This window comes from Coccinella septempunctata, chromosome 9 (assembly GCF_907165205.1).
Source record: "Coccinella septempunctata chromosome 9, icCocSept1.1, whole genome shotgun sequence".
Taxonomy (NCBI): domain Eukaryota; kingdom Metazoa; phylum Arthropoda; class Insecta; order Coleoptera; family Coccinellidae; genus Coccinella; species Coccinella septempunctata.
This window is the reverse complement of record NC_058197.1, coordinates 13,818,673-13,837,444: the sequence shown is the minus strand read 5'-3', so window position 1 is coordinate 13,837,444 and position 18,772 is coordinate 13,818,673. Positions and strand designations below refer to the sequence as shown.

Sequence of the window (18,772 nt, the reverse complement as noted above, 5' to 3'; positions counted from 1 at the left end):
ATAAAATTGAAACAGGCACTTATAGCACTTTAAAAAATACATATTCAAATATTGTCTCTTGACTTTGTAAAATGTGAATTTCGCATGTCACTCTGTTATTTCATTGTGGAGGCTCGAAAATGCTTCATTCACGACAAAACATCAGCAGCATGATCTTAACCCCATTCATAGTAATCGTTCAAAAAATTCCTTTCCTCAGCTAAACATTCATTGAAGAATCTAGGTGAATTCTTGAAACTGCACTCGCAGAATAAGACATTGCAAAATGTAGTGATGAAATGGAATTTTAATGGATACAGCATGATAAACCAGTTCTTCTTTCAGAAGCTCGGAATTTTTCACAATTCCTACAGAATGTTGAGAAAATTTATCCAGTTTGGAACTAACGAAATGGGTGTTGCTTTAATATAATATAATGATTGTTGTTATCGTCTATAATGCATGTTCAATCAATTCTGTTGAAGTTCGTCTAATCACTCGAGTTATTCTTTTTTTTTTAATACGTGTTTTCAAGGGATAAATAAATTATATAGAGTGTGGTATTGAAAAAGAACTGGAATAATTTGGGCGAAAACATTATGAATTCAAAAAACTTTTAACGATTAAATATTTTCATGTGAAAAAAAACAGGATTGCTGAAAAGGATTCAACTGCGTCACTGCTTGGGAAACTTTTGACAATTCATTACCTGAAAGAAATTAGGCACTCTTTAATGATAATATTAATCCCAAAAATTCTCGCGATATCCAGGATATAATTATATTGTTTTCCATTTTCATGGATTTGCGAGTTTTATTCAAACTCAATATACATATACGCAATTATTTACTTCATTATTTCGTTTTATTATTCACGTTTCCATTCATAAAAATTTCAGCGCATAATTTCAGTGGGAAAATATTGGTTCGCAAGCTACCTTGGATTTTTCAATGAAATTTTGGCGCCTAATTAATATTGTTGATAAATTTTTTTCCTTCCCGAAAATCTTCACTTTTCACACGGAATTATAATGATTCAGGCTACGTCAAGAGTTAAATTGTTCAATGAATTAATATAGCTGAGGAAGAAGTTTCTTGCGAAACGATTTTAGGAGTAGCTATTTCTACCCCTTGCAATTATAGAAGAACATCACCAAAATGTTTATTGATTGCCTTCTCGCTCCGATTGAATGTCTGCTGAATTTCTTTCCTGTCAAATTTAAAAAAAATTAATTTGAATTGCTTTTAGGGTGCCACCTTAAGAGGGGCTGCTCAAAAAAAAATTATATGAAGGTATCACCCCTTGAATTTTTTCGCAACTATTCATCGATTTTCTATTTGAGAAACTTACACCTAATAATATTTTTTCGATAATTTTTATTTCTGATGGAAATTGGTGCATTGCTATAGAAAACGTTTCTCGCAATCTTCTAAAGAGGTAAAAATTTTCCCTAGCTTTTGTTAAGGTACTTTTTAAAACTCACTGCGTATGCACTTGTTTAATGAAATTTCCAACTTGATGATCGAAGCTTTATTTTGTTTTTTTGCGTATACAGGGTGTATATTGAAGGTACAAATGAAAAGAGGTAATTTCTTAAGTAATTTAAAGAAAAAAAGTCTCGTAATCATGGGACCGCAAACGATTCGTTTTCGAGATATAGGGTGTTAAAATTTGATTTTTTTTTCAATTTTTTTTCTTTTAATATCTACACAAGATATTCTCAACTCAAATTTGGCATGAATATTATATGTAAATGATAGTTCACACCATGTGACATGCCAATTTCGATAACAAATCTACAGGGTGATATTTTTTCCTCCAGAACTTTTTATTGGTGAGCCACTATTAATTTGAAAAAATGTGAAAAGAAGCTTTGTTGGCATACTGAACTTTATGGTCCATTTCTTGATAAACTTTTTAGGGTTTTCACTCCCAATCTCTGAAACGAAATAAATTAAAAAAAAAATAAACAATTTTTTCTAGTTGATTTGCTGCTGACAAATTAGTGTAAGAAATTACACAGGAGCAAATCGTTTATTTAATTTTTAATTGATTTTGTTTCAGAGATTGGGTGTGAAAAGCCTAAAAAGTTTATTAAGAAATGCAGAATCCTCCCAGAATGAATTTCAATCGATATCTTAAAGAACTTTATGGTCCATTGTAGTTTTATCGTATTTGCCACCGATTTTGAGAAAAAAAATTTTGAAAAAATCTCTCGAAATTCTCAAAAATACCCAAATTGTCATAAAAATTCATTTAGTGAGCTGTGGTGAGTAATCATTGTTAGTTTTGACTTTTGACTCTTCAAATTGAGCTCGGTATTTTTAATAATGTATGTGATTTTACAACTTGTTCTGATACAAATTCAAAAAGTCAAACTTTAACACCCTGTATTGAGAACGAAACGTTTGCGATCCCTTGTTTATGGGATTTTTTTTCTTGAAATTACTCAAAGAATCTCCCCTCTGTATTTGCATCAATAAAAATTTTAACGCCTTATTTTTGTGGAAAAATATTGTCATTTCGAAAATTAAATTCTCAAAATTTTGGGGCTACTTAATTAGATCTTTATGCAAGCTTTATGGCACTCACTGTTTACCCATTATGGATGTCGTCAAAGAAAGGAAAATATTTCAAAAATCTTACCATCAAAGACGATCAATCGGACTGCATAGTATCCAAAAAAAAAATTGGAATCTGGTCTCGCGAACACTATTCCACCTGAATGTCCTTCCTTCTGGAAATCGTCAAAAGAAAAACAGGCACCACAAACTGCCCCCTTCGTTAAGGGTGCAACGCGTATGTACGGGTTTTAGCCACAAACACGGATCAACATGTATGTCTGCCAGCTGGAGCAACCGTCCACAAGCGAGCCTTATCTTCGACAGAGTATCGCGTGGCCTATAGGCTCGGTGCGTTATCAGAGTGGTGCATCACGTCCTGGAGGAAACGACGCTCATCCTGGGACGAGGAGAAAGTAGCAGAAAGCTGTGGCGTACTGCTAAGCCGGCGTCCATCGGACCAAGTACGCGGGGATATTTTATCGGACGCTGGTTCTTGGTATGGGCGCGTTTTGGGGGGGACGCCGGTCGGTGGTATGGTACTTCTTGTCGGCGGTTTCGTATCGCGAATGAAAGTTCTTTCTGCATTCGGCGAATTTTCGGGAGAATTGCTGCGACGGTGATTTTTAGGGATTTCCTGTTTATCGTTTCGTATTGGGGAATTTGGAGGTTGGTTGGTGGAATGCGCGTCTGAGACGTTGGGAAGAAGCGTGGAAGTACAAGATTGGTATTCTTCAAGACTTCAAGACGTTTTCTGAGAAATCATTCACCAGCGAGATTTTGGTTCCTTCTAGTTGGGGAGCCCAAGAGGAAAATTAATATGAAATAAGTTACCTTGGACCCTGTTGAGTACCTGTACCAACAATTAGACCTGTATACAGGGGGGATTGTCTAAGACAGCCTGTCAAATAGTAAAACAAAACTATCATTATATACAGGGTGGGTCTTTGACTCGTACAAATATTTTAATAGTAGATTGTTGAGGTCAAAACAAACACTTTTTTCCTATAGCATTTTTTCCGATTGGGCCCTGATAAAAAGATATAGCCATTTTAAGCTTTCCTAAAGAGCTATGCCAACCCTGGAGTGCCCTGAAGAAACAGAATAACAAGCTTAATCTGCGACGCTACATACATCTGTAGACCTTTTAAACAGAGTTGTATTCAGCCACAGTACCCAATGTGGAATATCTTTGACTGCTCGCACAGACCTAGTGGTCGTTGATAATGGAGCTATGAATGCTGATAAGTATATAAGGAACATTCTTGAAGAGCATGTAGTGCCATTTGCCCCATACATTGGTTAAAATTTCATTTTTATGGACGATAATGCCAGACCCCATCGTGCGCGCATCGTTCAGGAGTACCTTGAAGAGGTTGAAGTCTCTCGAATGGAATGGCCAGCAAGAAGTCCAGATCTCAATCCGATTGAGCAGGTTTGGGACAACCTCAATAGAAGACTGAGAAGTTCAGAAAATCATCCAGCTACTCTTAATGAATTAGGAATCCAACTCGGAGAAATCTGGGAAGGATTAGATCAGAACATTTTGAGTATGAACCGTCGTTAACGAGCTGTAGTTAACGCAAGGGGTGGAAATACCAAGTATTAAATCACTTATCAGCATTTCAGTATTTTGAAAATTGTTCATTTCTCTTCTTTCACATAAGATTCGGTGAAATCCTGAATTTTTCTTTCATTTAATATGTCTTGTTTCGTTCAAAACCCTCCCGAGAGAACATAAAAAATAAGTTATAAAGTCAATGTAGAATTAACTTTCATTAAAATTGAGATTTTCAGAATGTGCGTTAATTTTTTTGGGCAGTGTTGAAACAAAAATAACATTTTTTATAGTTTTTCAACAGCCTGTTCGACCAATCCGATAAGGAAAAAATGGTAAAGGAAAAAAGTGTTTCTTTTGACTTCAAGAATCTACTGTTAAAATATTTGTACGAGTCAAAGATTCACACTGTATATTCGAGCGTATCAGACTGAGATAAATGTGGTTAATTACATTCTTTTGATCTGACAATTTGAGCTTGACGAATTTATGTGGGAGGGTGCCAAACTTACGAAAAAGCCGAAACAGTGAAAATTTACCATAAAGGTCACAAAAATAAGTTTTTTTTAATTATCTCCTCTCCTGGACTTAAAATCGTTTCGGTATTCATTATGGGAGTTGTAAAGCATAATATTTTCTACAAATTTCGTCCGAAGCAATTTCTTCTAAGTTTTGAGATATATGGCGATGAATGTCAATTATTCTGGGTTTCTACATTGACACATGCCATTCGCATGTGTGGCTAAGCTCTTCGCCCTCATCATCCTCTAGCTCGAAAACGTTCGAGAGTATGTAAAATTGCTTCAGACAAAAGTTAAACAGAATTTTATTATCAACAACTTCCATACAGAGGCGTAGGAAGGGGGTGAGGAGGGGGCGGACCGCCCCTGGTGCCAACTCTGTGGGGGTGACAAAAATGTATCTTAAGAGGCTTATATTTGATTAGGACGTCTAAGTCGGATCGATTTTAGATATGATCTATTAGGATAGAATAGGGGCGGAACAGTGAGCAAAGAATACGATCGCGTCGAGAAGGAAACATGAAGTATGGGCTGAATAGAGTAGTAGCGGCGAGTGATTTATGACCCATTATGTTTCCACTGCGCCTGCGTCTTCCAGGAGTGTAATTTTGTTATCCATTCCGTCTGCGTTTGCGCAACAACACCGAGAAGTGTTGTTGGTCTGCGTCAGTGTCAGTACCTAAATTCAACTGCGTCATTTACTCGTTTATTTTTTGTGCTTCTTTGTGGTAATATAGACTAGCTATGTTATTGGTGCTGTGGTGTACCTACGTATAATCGTATGGAAATAAAATATTGAATCAGTGGTCCAGATTACTCTACTTCTTCGATCTGAGAGCTATTTAGGAATTGGGGTGAGTAAAAATATGAGTTTTGTTTTCCCATGCGTTTTGATAGTTCGAAATGGGACAGAATGAGGGGCAGATGTAGGTAATCTACATATCCACAGTTAGAGGAGGTCGAGCTGTTGAAAAGTAGCAGGAGGACTGACAAGGTGGAACACTATAAAGCTGTTAAGCCTGTATTCAAAAGTTTCAAGAAGATTGCCGATATACCATTGAGGAACTTTGTGACCACACTGGAAGAGCAGCTGAAACTTAATTCACTGCAGAATGTTATTTTTCATTCTTGAGGCTATGGAATAGTGTCCTGGAAGAAATAAGGCTTTTGAACTTTTCATTCTTATGAGGCACTTTTCGACACTGTAGGAATAAGTGTGGAAAAGGCAGAAGAATTTGCGAAAGGTATCTGTGACGAGATGGAAATTCCTACCGACAAAGGAGAACCTTCAGGAGAAAGAAATCTATATTTATTTCAACAAGAAATAAACACTCATTGCCAAGGCATGGAAGTGATATCACTCAGGTTTGCTATCTTGGAGGCCAAGAACTTGCCGAAGAGTTCAGAAACTGAATTGCTGGAATCAGTTGTTAGTCTAGTTGGGAATTATGAAGAAATGTCTCCAGAAGACATGTTGAAAAAAATCCCCCGTCTGAGGATGTTTAAATGTGGCTAACGTTCCTGAAGAAGGAGCTCTGAAGTGGAGTTCTTTGAGACTACTGCAGTTTATTGTCGAATATGAGCTTCCAGACTCTGTTCCAATTTCAACATTAGCACTTAGGGTCTACCTTACATTATATGTTTCTGTGTTTTTCCAAAACAAAGCTTATCAAAATTATCTTAGATCTACTATGAGCAAAGCTCGACTCTCTTCGCTTGCTTGGCTATTTTACCTAATGAGCATGGTGTAGCCAGAGGAATCGACTTTGATGATACTATTTCCCAGTTTGCAGTTTGAAGTTCTCAAAGAATAGATACTAATAAATAATTTGTTGAGTTTGTGCAAAAAAACTGCTTTTTTTCATTGAAATATTTTACATTTTTCCTTTCACTAGTCCCATGTTTCAAACACTTCAAATAAATACTCGTAATTATGTTAACAAACAAAAAGGCGCAACAATGTTATGTAATGTTGTAGGGGTCGACAAGTTGAAATTCCGCCCCGGGTGTCACAAGAGTTTGCTACGCCTCTGCTTCCATAATGGATACAAAATCGATTAGAGGTACAGGAAGGGAGATGTTCGAAAAAATGCATTATCATCTTCAAACTGTCAGATTAAACGTTTTGTGTTTACAGGGTGAGTAACAAGATACAGTCCGAGTCTCTTAGAATATGCCCTAATTTTCTGGAAATTTTGATATGGCATTAAAGTAATGAAGTTGTGCATAATGAATATATCGCGAGAATATAAATGAGAAATGACCTCTTTATTGATTCTTTCTTCTCCATTTGTTATTGGCAACTAAGCTCATCGCGTTCCATATAAACGAGATAACATATTTGCCGCAATCATTTCTCGAATTTTTGTGCGATATTTAGAACCATTTCACCCTGACCCTTGGCATAGTCTAATTAATACTTTCTTGCATAATTTGTCGTCTACCTTGAAACGAAAAAAGTGGCGTTGAAACAGTAATTTCTCATTTTGAGATAATAATTTTATCTGTCCCGACAAATACGAATATTATATTATTAGTCGTCTAATATGCGTTATGTAAACTGAGGAGATCTTCAGGAACTAACACTGTTGAAAAATAAGGATTTTTTTATTATCAACCCCAACTTGCGCCAGATATGGATAGATGGTGATGTTGATTTATTCATCAGAGGGTTCTTCCAATCAACCCTTTTTTATTGAAGTGGTAATTGATTATACAAAATCCAAATGATCCGTTTAGAATAGAGTATAGAAAGATGTATCAGAATATTTCATGCTCTTCATCATGATATTATTTCATTCAATTTTGACAGAGTTAAGTTTCAGGATAAAATTGTTTGTTGATAATAAAAGTAATCATTCAATCCAGTGGCAGAGCTAATTGGAGTAGAGGGACTCTTATAGAATGACTCAATAAAAGAATTTACAAAGATTTTCAAGAAAAATGTAGATAGGGGTAATAAAATTGATGGCAGATTGAAGAACGTATCAATTACATGTTAATTAATTTTTGTGATTTATGAATTTTATTGCAATAATTCAGCAAATACTTGCCTTCACAATCTCCCCCAATGTGTATATGCCATTGGTACTAAAATACATGATGCATTTTTTCATCAAACAGTTCAGAAATTAGAAATTTCACTTTGTTTACAGATTTTATTGCAATTTCTGCTATTCCTGCAGTAGATTATATAAAAATGAACATGATTATAACAGATCTTGTCGCGTAGAAAATTGTCTAAATACTTACCCCCAAATCTTCGGCCTCGTTCTTGATCGATATTCTCCTCACCATGTTGACACCACCAGAAGCAAGATTAAATAAACACCAATAAATACTAATTGATCAATGGATACCACATAAAATCATCTCAGTGTACGGACTTCGACGTCAATGTCATTAGCATTGAGCTACAGAGAGGATTGGATATAATTTTTGGGTACAATTAGAATTATACACGGAGATCGTGAAAAACAATTCGATTAAGTTTTTTATCGACGTACGTTTGACGAAATTTATTGTCGTGTATTAGCGTTTTTTCCTTCGTTTCCTGGGAGGTTCCAGGAAAGTCCTAGCGAATCTGTCGTGAAATTGATGCTGGAGAAGCTTCGATTTCAAGATGGAAAAGAACCAGCTTCCAATAAAAGAGTGGAGGTCTTGGGATTTACGCTGTTGGCGTTTTCATGTATCTGGTATTTTGGAATTGCGGTTTGCCATAAATTTCGGTGTGGAAGGTTAAAAAAAAGTTTCTCGGAATTGATGATGGTGGAATTTCTTCGATATAAAATTGTGAAAGGGAAAAATTAATAAGTATGATATGAAGAATTTCCATCATTATTCCTCTGAAAGATTTGCAGAAACTCTTATGGAATTTTAGTCCGAAATTGAAAATAATGAAATTGACTTCATTGAATTAAAAACCTAGGTATAATCAATACCTGGCAGATTTTTTAGGAAAACAATAATGAATTTAGAATAAAGAATGTCTCGGTGTAACCGTTCAGTCTTGACGATTTTTCAACTGACCATCTTCTTGAAAGTTTTTCGAAGGTCAAAGGTTAGTTTGTTCAGAAAAAATAAGCCGAATAAGCGAAGTAGCAGGCGCCAACAAATTCGATTAAAAAGAAACAGTTCTACTTTCAACATCGAACCTGAAGAACTGGTTGTTCTGATTGTTCTAATTAACCTTATAAAAACAGGGTGCAATATGAATCATATCGGAATATAAACAAATTATTGAAGAGTACGAGAATTTAGAGGAACTTTTCCTAACATTTACTTTCGAACTCTTATTGGCTCACTCGTGAGGGCTCTGTACACAAAATAGGTTTGCGATGTTTATTTGATCCATTAAAGCAATTCCTGGAAAATTAGATCCAACTCTCAACACTGTGATTTTCCGAAATAACCATCAGTTGTTTTGATCAATCGAATTTGCGTCATGGAAATGGGATGAATTTTCGAATGCACAAAAAAAAACGGACGGTATAGTGATAATATTTACGTTGGAACACCAATGTAATTTTTTATTTCTTATGATTGATTGATATCAATAAAATTCAAATACCGTTAATGGAAATTTTAGCTCCCATTGAACTGTTTAGCACCTTTTGATTCAATGTATTCGGCGATTAAGTCTTGGAAGCGTGAAAAATAAGAATTTGAGCCTTTATTTATACAGGGTGTCTAAATCTTGAAATTTCATTGAGCTCGTTGCAGTGGCGGTTCCAGGAGTGATTTTTGGGGTGAAGGCATAATTTCATATATGAAATTCTATAACGTGTTTGTTGATATAAAATAGGTGAATCTTTATAACTGTAATATATGCTATATGTTTGAAAGAAAACTTCTTTGAACCTCATTCATTCATAAATAAAATCATTTTTCGATATTCGAAAAAATATTTCTCTCAAGTTGACCCTAATGCTAACTATAGTTGCCTCATCTACCCTCTACCCTTCGTAGAAGGTGCATGACAAACTCCCCAATTATATATAAAAAGTTGCTAAGACCTTAATGATCTGGTTTCGAAATTCTGATTTCCTTATTTCCCCAAACAAGTTGTTTTACTTTTCGAATGTAATAAAATATTCCAAACTCCATAATAACGATATCGAGTAGGAATAACACAGGATGTTGAATAACAAATGTTACAGGGGACTGCAAATCCTTTCGAATCGGATAGAAAAACTTGAAAATTCACAAAACTCGGAGTGCTATCTCATTAATAATAGCATATAGACCGCGAACTGATAATTTAACGGCATTATATTGCTGCGCAAAGAAGAAGAAATTTCTTTCGGACGGTTTGCCCAACTTGTTATGTCGAATGTTGTTTCATACAATTTTATATAATGAAGAATCAATTGGAAACCAGTTCTAGCTTAACGCGTTCGAAGAATAGTAGGTAAATAGGTTCTCAACTATGTTGCAGATTGATATACTGCTCGCCAAACAAAATGTAATTCCACCTCAAAATTTTCACAGGGAGTATAAAGAGTGACCAGGGTATAAATGAGTAATAGCGAAAAAAAATCAAAAGGTAATTGCTTTTCAGAAAATACTGTGGATATTTCATATATTTTTTGCTACCAGCCCCTGTTTTGATATTGCTCTCTGAAGATTGCACTTGAAATTTTTCTTAGAAGCCAGTAAAGTGAAATTAAATTGAGCAGAGGGGCTGTTCCTCTTCAATTTCAAGGGGGCTTACAGAACACCTAAAATTTGTTCCTGATTCAATATGGAATTTTTTCAGTTTAATCCACGTCACGTATTCCGCTGTCACAATAGTATCTTCAAAGTCAAGGTGAACTACAGTGATAGCGAAACACGTGTCGATGCTAAAAAACTTATTTTTAGTTCAACAATGAAATTTTAATCAAGTATCGGCCGAATCAATTCATTTCTTATATCAGTTTTCTGGTTTCTAAGAAAAAAATCAAAAATTGCCTTTCAGCTACCATCTACAGGAGGTTCTTTTAACAGGGGCGGCGATTTTTAGGTCACAGTGCACTTTAGTCCCTTAGCAATCTACAAACAGAACTAATGAACTGAAATGATCGTATTCATCAAAATCGTCATGCAGTGTATACCTCGCATAAGTTATGTCATACTTTCTTTTTCTATATAACACAAATAGCTCTTGCAGATGTATCCCACACTGTCTGCGTTTCTTTCGATAAGTATGTAACTTCAAGAGAAGTGTACCGAAGTTAATTTTTCGTATTTCGACAATGTTTAAGCGGGTTGAAAGTATTGTAAGTATTGCTCAAAAAGTCAACATGAAAGTTCAATCGTTGATATTAATGATCTATATGATGAAAAGTTTTCCTGATTGAACACAACTTGATATCATACGTACCAGGTTCACTCGATTTGGAAATAACGATGAAAATTCGTTTCGAAATAACGTAGTTCAGACAATTCTAGACGCTACAACAGCTTTAATCATCAATTTAATCATAGTTTCTATTCATGCTCTTCTGACAACAAACAATTAGACGAAATAATCCTAGATTTTTCGCAATTTTCGGGCACTTTTAGACGGGGCAAAAATACTTTCTCGATCTCTAAGGAAAGCTCGATCTTCCTCTAGCTTTCCACGTAACGGGCGACCCGGCTTCGCGCGCCATTACCAATTTCCTCGAACCTTCTCCCGCACATCGGCTTTCCGAAAAAAATTGATGCGATTCAGTGATCATTCTTATCGACGTTATTGTTTGGACTAGTATGGCCAGGAGATCTACCTTTACTGACTGATTCGCTTTCATCCGTAGCTCAGGCCTACGGCCCTCGCTATTCGCCTTTCAAACTTAGCTCGGGCCTACGGCCCTCGCAATACGCCTTTCGTCAGTATCTCAGGCCTACGGCCCTCGCGATTCTTCTTTTGTAAGTAGCTCGGGCCTACAGCCCTCGCAATTTGCCTTTCGACCGTAGCTTGGGCCAACGGCCCTCGGAATACGCCTTTCATCCGTAGCTCGGCCTACGGCCCTCCCTATTCGCCTATCGAAATTAGCTCGGGCATACAGCCTCGCGATTCGTCTTTTGTAAGTAGCTCAGGCCTACGGCCCTCGCAATTCGTCTTTTGTAAGTAGCTCGGGCCTGCAGACCTCGCGAATCGTCTTTTGTAATTAGCTCGGGCCTACGGCCCTCGCAATAAGCTTTTCGTCAGTAGCTCAGGCACGTCCCTCGCGATTCGTCTTTTGTGATTAGCTCGGGCCTACGGCCCTCACAATACGCCTTTCATCAGTAGCTCAGGCCTACGGCCCTCGCGATTCGTCTTTTGAAATTAGCTCGGGCCTACGGCCCTCGCAATAAGCCTTTCGTCAGTAGCTCAGGCCTACGGCCCTCGCGATTCGTCTTTTGTGATTAGCTCGGGCCTACGGTCCTCGCAATACACCTTTCGTCAGTAGCTCAGGCCTACGGCCCTCGCGATTCGTCTTTTGTGATAAGCTCGGGCCTACGGCCCTCGCAATACACCTTTCGTCAGTAGCTCAGGCCTACGGCTCTCGCGATTCGTCTTTTGTGATTATCTCGGGCCTACGGCCCTCGCAATACGCCTTTCGTCAGTAGCTCAGGCCTACGGCCCTCGCGATTTGTCTTTTTTGAATGAATAGCTCGGGCCTACAGCCCTCGCAATACTCCTTTCGTCAGTAGCTCAGGCCTACGGCCCTCGCGATTCGTCTTTTGTAATAAGCTCGGGCCTGCGGCCCTCGCAATGAGCCTTTCGTCAGAAGCTCAGGCCTACGGCTCTCGCGATTCGTCTTTTGTGAACAGCTCGGGCCTGCAGCCCTCGCGATTCGCCGTGCGGATGTAGCTCGGGCCTACAGCCCTTGCAATACTCCTTTCGTCAGTAGCTCAGGCCTACGGCCCTCGCAATAAGCCTTTCGTCAGTAGCTCAGGCCTACGGCCCTCGCGATTCGTCTTTTGTGATTAGCTCGGGCCTACGGTCCTCGCAATACACCTTTCGTCAGTAGCTCAGGCCTACGGCCCTCGCGATTTGTCTTTTTTGAATGAATAGCTCGGACCTACAGCCCTCGCAATACTCCTTTCGTCAGTAGCTCAGGCCTACGGCCCTCGCGATTCGTCTTTTGTAATAAGATCGGGCCTGCGGCCCTCGCAATAAGCCTTTCGTCAGTAGCTCAGGCCTACGGCCCTCGCGTTTCGTCTTGTGTGAATAGCTCGGGCCTACAGCCCTTGCAATACTCCTGTCGTCAGTAGCTCAGGCCTACGGCCCTCGCGATTCGTCTTTTGTGATTAGCTCGGGCCTACGAACGTCGCAATAAGCCTTTCTTCAGTAGCTCAGGCCTACGGCCCTCGCGATTCGTCTTTTGTAATTAGCTCGGCCCTACGGTCCCCGCAATACACCTTTCGTCAGTAGCTCAGGCCTACGGCTCTCGCGATTCGTCTTTTGTGATTATCTCGGGCCTACGGCCCTCGCAATACGCCTTTCGTCAGTAGCTCAGGCCTACGGCCCTCGCGATTTGTATTTTTTGAATGAATAGCTCGGACCTACAGTCCTCGCAATACTCCTTTCGACAGTAGCTCAGGCCTACGGCCCTCGCGATTCGTCTTTTGTAATAAGCTCGGGCCTGCGGCCTCGCGATTCGTCTTTTGTGATTAGCTCGGGCCTACGGCCCTCACAATACGCCTTTCGTCAGTAGCTCAGGCCTACGGCCCTCGCGATTCGTCTTTTGTAATTAGCTCGGGCCTACGAACGTCGCAATAAGCCTTTCTTCAGTAGCTCAGGCCTACGGCCCTCGCGATTTGTCTTTTTTGAATGAATAGCTCGGACCTACAGTCCTCGCAATACTCCTTTCGTCAGTAGCTCAGGCCTACGGCCCTCGCGATTCGTCTTTTGTGATTAGCTCGGGCCTACGGCCCTCGCGATTCGTCTTTTGTAATAAGATCGGGCCTGCGGCCCTCGCAATAAGCCTTTCGTCAGTAGCTCAGGCCTACGGCCCTCGCGTTTCGTCTTGTGTGAATAGCTCGGGCCTACAGCCCTTGCAATACTCCTTTCGTCAGTAGTTCAGGCCTACGGCCCTCGCGATTCGTCTTTTGTGATTAGCTCAGGCCTACGGCCCTCGCGATTCGTCTTGTGTGAATTGCTCGGGCCTACAGCCCTTGCGTCAGTAGCTCAGGCCTACGGCTCACGGCCCTCGCGATTCGTCTTTTGTAATTAGCTCGGGCCTACGAACGTCGCAATAAGCCTTTCTTCAGTAGCTCAGGCCTACGGCCCTCGCGATTCGTCTTTTGTAATTAGCTCGGCCCTACGGTCCCCGCAATACACCTTTCGTCAGTAGCTCAGGCCTACGGCTCTCGCGATTCGTCTTTTGTGATTATCTCGGGCCTACGGCCCTCGCAATACGCCTTTCGTCAGTAGCTCAGGCCTACTGCCCTCGCGATTTGTATTTTTTGAATGAATAGCTCGGACCTACAGTCCTCGCAATACTCCTTTCGCCAGTAGCTCAGGCCTACGGCCCTCGCGATTCGTCTTTTGTAATAAGCTCGGGCCTGCGGCCCTCGCAATGAGCCTTTCGTCAGTAGCTCAGGCCTACGGCCCTCGCGATTCGTCTTGTGTGAATAGCTCGGGCCTACAGCCCTTGCGTCAGTAGCTCAGGCCTACGACTCACGGCCCTCGCGATTCGTCTTTTGTAATTAGCTCGGTCCTACGAACGTCGCAATAAGCCTTTCTTCAGTAGCTCAGGCCTACGGCCCTCGCAATTCGTCTTTTGTAATTAGCTCGGCCCTACGGTCCCCGCAATACACCTTTCGTCAGTAGCTCAGGCCTACGGCTCTCGCGATTCGTCTTTTGTGATTATCTCGGGCCTACGGCCCTCGCAATACGCCTTTCGTCAGTAGCTCAGGCCTACGGCCCTCGCGATTTGTCTTTTTTGAATGAATAGCTCGGACCTACAGCCCTCGCAATACTCCTTTCGTCAGTAGCTCAGGCCTACGGCCCTCGCGATTCGTCTTTTGTAATAAGATCGGGCCTGCGGCCCTCGCAATAAGCCTTTCGTCAGTAGCTCAGGCCTACGGCCCTCGCGATTCGTCTTTTGTAATAAGCTCGGGCCTGCGGCCCTCGCAATGAGCCTTTCGTCAGTAGCTCAGGCCTACGGCCCTCGCGATTCGTCTTGTGTGAATAGCTCGGGCCTACAGCCCTTGCGTCAGTAGCTCAGGCCTACGACTCACGGCCCTCGCGATTCGTCTTTTGTAATTAGCTCGGGCCTACGAACGTCGCAATAAGCCTTTCTTCAGTAGCTCAGGCCTACGGCCCTCGCGATTCGTCTTTTGTAATTAGCTCGGCCCTACGGTCCCCGCAATACACCTTTCGTCAGTAGCTCAGGCCTACGGCTCTCGCGATTCGTCTTTTGTGATTATCTCGGGCCTACGGCCCTCGCAATACGCCTTTCGTCAGTAGCTCAGGCCTACGGCCCTCGCGATTTGTCTTTTTTGAATGAATAGCTCGGACCTACAGTCCTCGCAATACTCCTTTCGTCAGTAGCTCAGGCCTACGGCCCTCGCGATTCGTCTTTTGTAATAAGCTCAAGCCTGCGGCCCTCGCAATGAGCCTTTCGTCAGTAGCTCAGGCCTACGGCTCTCGCGATTCGTCTTTTGTAATTAGATCGGGCCGACGGCCCTCGCAATAAGCCTTTCGTCAGTAGCTCAGGCCTACGGCCCTCGCGATTCGTCTTTTGTAATCACAAAAGCTCAGGCCTACGGCCCTCGCGATTCGTCTTTTGTAATCGCAAAAGCTCAGGCCTACGGCCCTCGCGATTCGTCTTTTGTGATTAGCTCGGGCTTTCGGCCCTCGCGATTCATCTTCTGTAATTAATACTAATACTGTTCCTTTTCCAGATTTCTGGATGTACCCATGGATAGAGATCCAGGAAGCACGCGCAAATTGTTGATTTTTATTTTTGAGACACCCTGTATTGTTTTTGTGTTATCTCAAGAATAAAAAACTAGAATTACTATGATGTCTCTCATTTTCTTCCTCTTCCGCCTAATACAACAACAACAACAACAACAACAACAACAACAACAACAACAACAACAACAACAACAACAACAACAACAACAACAACAACAACAACAACAACAACAACAACAACAACAACAACAACAACAACAACAACAACAACAACAACAACAACAACAACAACAACAACAACAACAACAACAACAACAACAACAACAACAACAACAACAACAACAACAACAACAACAACAACAACAACAACAACAACAACAACAACAACAACAACAACAACAACAACAACAACAACAACAACAACAACAACAACAACAACAACAACAACAACAACAACAACAACAACAACAACAACAACAACAACAACAACAACAACAACAACAACAACAACAACAACAACAACAACAACAACAACAACAACAACAACAACAACAACAACAACAACAACAACAACAACAACAACAACAACAACAACAACAACAACAACAACAACAACAACAACAACAACAACAACAACAACAACAACAACAACAACAACAACAACAACAACAACAACAACAACAACAACAACAACAACAACAACAACAACAACAACAACAACAACAACAACAACAACAACAACAACAACAACAACAACAACAACAACAACAACAACAACAACAACAACAACAACAACAACAACAACAACAACAACAACAACAACAACAACAACAACAACAACAACAACAACAACAACAACAACAACAACAACAACAACAACAACAACAACAACAACAACAACAACAACAACAACAACAACAACAACAACAACAACAACAACAACAACAACAACAACAACAACAACAACAACAACAACAACAACAACAACAACAACAACAACAACAACAACAACAACAACAACAACAACAACAACAACAACAACAACAACAACAACAACAACAACAACAACAACAACAACAACAACAACAACAACAACAACAACAACAACAACAACAACAACAACAACAACAACAACAACAACAACAACAACAACAACAACAACAACAACAACAACAACAACAACAACAACAACAACAACAACAACAACAACAACAACAACAACAACAACAACAACAACAACAACAACAACAACAACAACAACAACAACAACAACAACAACAACAACAACAACAACAACAACAACAACAACAACAACAACAACAACAACAACAACAACAACAACAACAACAACAACAACAACAACAACAACAACAACAACAACAACAACAACAACAACAACAACAACAACAACAACAACAACAACAACAACAACAACAACAACAACAACAACAACAACAACAACAACAACAACAACAACAACAACAACAACAACAACAACAACAACAACAACAACAACAACAACAACAACAACAACAACAACAACAACAACAACAACAACAACAACAACAACAACAACAACAACAACAACAACAACAACAACAACAACAACAACAACAACAACAACAACAACAACAACAACAACAACAACAACAACAACAACAACAACAACAACAACAACAACAACAACAACAACAACAACAACAACAACAACAACAACAACAACAACAACAACAACAACAACAACAACAACAACAACAACAACAACAACAACAACAACAACAACAACAACAACAACAACAACAACAACAACAACAACAACAACAACAACAACAACAACAACAACAACAACAACAACAACAACAACAACAACAACAACAACAACAACAACAACAACAACAACAACAACAACAACAACAACAACAACAACAACAACAACAACAACAACAACAACAACAACAACAACAACAACAACAACAACAACAACAACAACAACAACAACAACAACAACAACAACAACAACAACAACAACAACAACAACAACAACAACAACAACAACAACAACAACAACAACAACAACAACAACAACAACAACAACAACAACAACAACAACAACAACAACAACAACAACAACAACAACAACAACAACAACAACAACAACAACAACAACAACAACAACAACAACAACAACAACAACAACAACAACAACAACAACAACAACAACAACAACAACAACAACAACAACAACAACAACAACAACAACAACAACAACAACAACAACAACAACAACAACAACAACAACAACAACAACAACAACAACAACAACAACAACAACAACAACAACAACAACAACAACAACAACAACAACAACAACAACAACAACAACAACAACAACAACAACAACAACAACAACAACAACAACAACAACAACAACAACAACAACAACAACAACAACAACAACAACAACAACAACAACAACAACAACAACAACAACAACAACAACAACAACAACAACAACAACAACAACAACAACAACAACAACAACAACAACAACAACAACAACAACAACAACAACAACAACAACAACAACAACAACAACAACAACAACAACAACAACAACAACAACAACAACAACAACAACAACAACAACAACAACAACAACAACAACAACAACAACAACAACAACAACAACAACAACAACAACAACAACAACAACAACAACAACAACAACAACAACAACAACAACAACAACAACAACAACAACAACAACAACAACAACAACAACAACAACAACAACAACAACAACAACAACAACAACAACAACAACAACAACAACAACAACAACAACAACAACAACAACAACAACAACAACAACAACAACAACAACAACAACAACAACAACAACAACAACAACAACAACAACAACAACAACAACAACAACAACAACAACAACAACAACAACAACAACAACAACAACAACAACAACAACAACAACAACAACAACAACAACAACAACAACAACAACAACAACAACAACAACAACAACAACAACAACAACAACAACAACAACAACAACAACAACAACAACAACAACAACAACAACAACAACAACAACAACAACAACAACAACAACAACAACAACAACAACAACAACAACAACAACAACAACAACAACAACAACAACAACAACAACAACAACAACAACAACAACAACAACAACAACAACAACAACAACAACAACAACAACAACAACAACAACAACAACAACAACAACAACAAC

At 39.4% G+C, this 18,772-nt stretch overlaps 2 protein-coding genes across 7 annotated transcripts in view; one reads left to right on the top strand and one right to left on the bottom strand.

Moving 5' to 3' along the window:
• Positions 1–8,030, bottom strand: part of LOC123320928 (scavenger receptor class B member 1-like) — a 55,877-nt gene extending 47,847 nt beyond the window's left edge. The window contains exon 1 of one of the 2 annotated variants that reach the window (XM_044908422.1): positions 7,872–8,030. In XM_044908422.1, the coding sequence (XP_044764357.1) occupies positions 7,872–7,916 (45 nt within the window). In that variant the 5' untranslated portion in view covers positions 7,917–8,030. Of the gene's footprint in view, positions 1–2,625; positions 3,095–7,871 lie in introns of those variants that run through there. The other variant, XM_044908423.1, reaches the window with a different exon arrangement.
• LOC123320929 overlaps positions 1–15,596 on the top strand; it is a 191,412-nt gene extending 175,816 nt beyond the window's left edge. For 3 of the 5 annotated variants that reach the window (XM_044908428.1, XM_044908425.1, XR_006538824.1), the window contains one exon: positions 15,480–15,596. In XM_044908428.1, the coding sequence (XP_044764363.1) occupies positions 15,480–15,532 (53 nt within the window). In that variant the 3' untranslated portion in view covers positions 15,533–15,596. Of the gene's footprint in view, positions 1–6,597; positions 7,423–15,479 lie in introns of those variants that run through there. The other 2 variants (XM_044908427.1, XM_044908426.1) reach the window with 1 other exon arrangement.
• Positions 15,597–18,772: the final 3,176 nt, after the last annotated feature.